This window comes from Lichtheimia ornata, assembly GCF_029851405.1.
Source record: "Lichtheimia ornata isolate CBS 291.66 chromosome Unknown scaffold00526, whole genome shotgun sequence".
Taxonomy (NCBI): Eukaryota; Fungi; Mucoromycota; class Mucoromycetes; order Mucorales; family Lichtheimiaceae; genus Lichtheimia; species Lichtheimia ornata.
In genome coordinates this window covers 1-839 of record NW_026695823.1, presented here as the reverse complement: position 1 = coordinate 839, position 839 = coordinate 1, and the positions used below count along the sequence as shown (strand labels likewise).

Genomic DNA, 839 nt, shown 5'->3' with positions numbered 1-839 from the left:
ATTAACCCGAAACATCATATAGCAGCTTTACAACTTCGTTGGTTGCTTCCCCTCCTTTCTTGTGACAACCCATTGTATCCCCCTACCCTTGCTGATCCTTACCTTCGTTTCTGTTTACAATTTTTTTGTGACACCTTTTCCCCCATCATTCCCATCCTTTTCCCTGAACGTCGTACTCACCTTCTTCAATCTTTGGGCCACTTCAAGATGCTCTTTCAAGCTGCTGACAAGTTACAACTTAACATCAAATGGAATCAAGTCTCCCTTCACACCGTCTTTGAATTTCCTCTTCTGAAGGTTTGCACCTATGAGGGTCCTAATGATGAGCCTCCAAAGGTTAGTTGGAGGAACTTGCTGGTTCGCGATGTTTACGTTCTTGATCCACAATTACGTCGTTGTCGTGCTCGTACCCTTTCGGAACGTCGATCCATTTCCAATCGGAATCGTGTTGTCACCTTTTTAAAGGACATTGACACACATGGTGCATGGAGTCTCAAAGTTTGTTTTCGGCGTTTGTTACTTTTTCCGTATTCCTCAACACCATCACCTTACTTTGATCACGCATTCCATCGACTTTTGGCTCGCACAACTCACACCGGTCTGGATCTTGTCACTTTCACCCGCAAACAATTTCGCTACAGCCTCTTGATTCCTTTTCACCAACTTCCCAGCAGCTATCCACGTGCTTCAAAATCCGAATGGCGACGTTTTTGGTCTGCACCTTTCCCACACCGCATCATTACGGTTCTTTGGCGCCTCCATCACCTTCGAATACCATGTCGAGCACGTCTACATCACCTTGCTCCCACCATCGCCCCTTCACCACTTTGTCATATCTG

General features: G+C 46.0%; 1 protein-coding gene across 1 annotated transcript; it reads left to right on the top strand.

The window, feature by feature from the left end:
• Positions 1-207: 207 nt before the first annotated feature.
• Positions 208-839, top strand: O0I10_013340 (uncharacterized protein; the record flags this gene model as incomplete). The annotated part of the gene is made up of 1 exon (XM_058493113.1): positions 208-839. A coding segment is annotated over one exon (632 nt), but the record flags the coding sequence as incomplete, so codon positions are not given.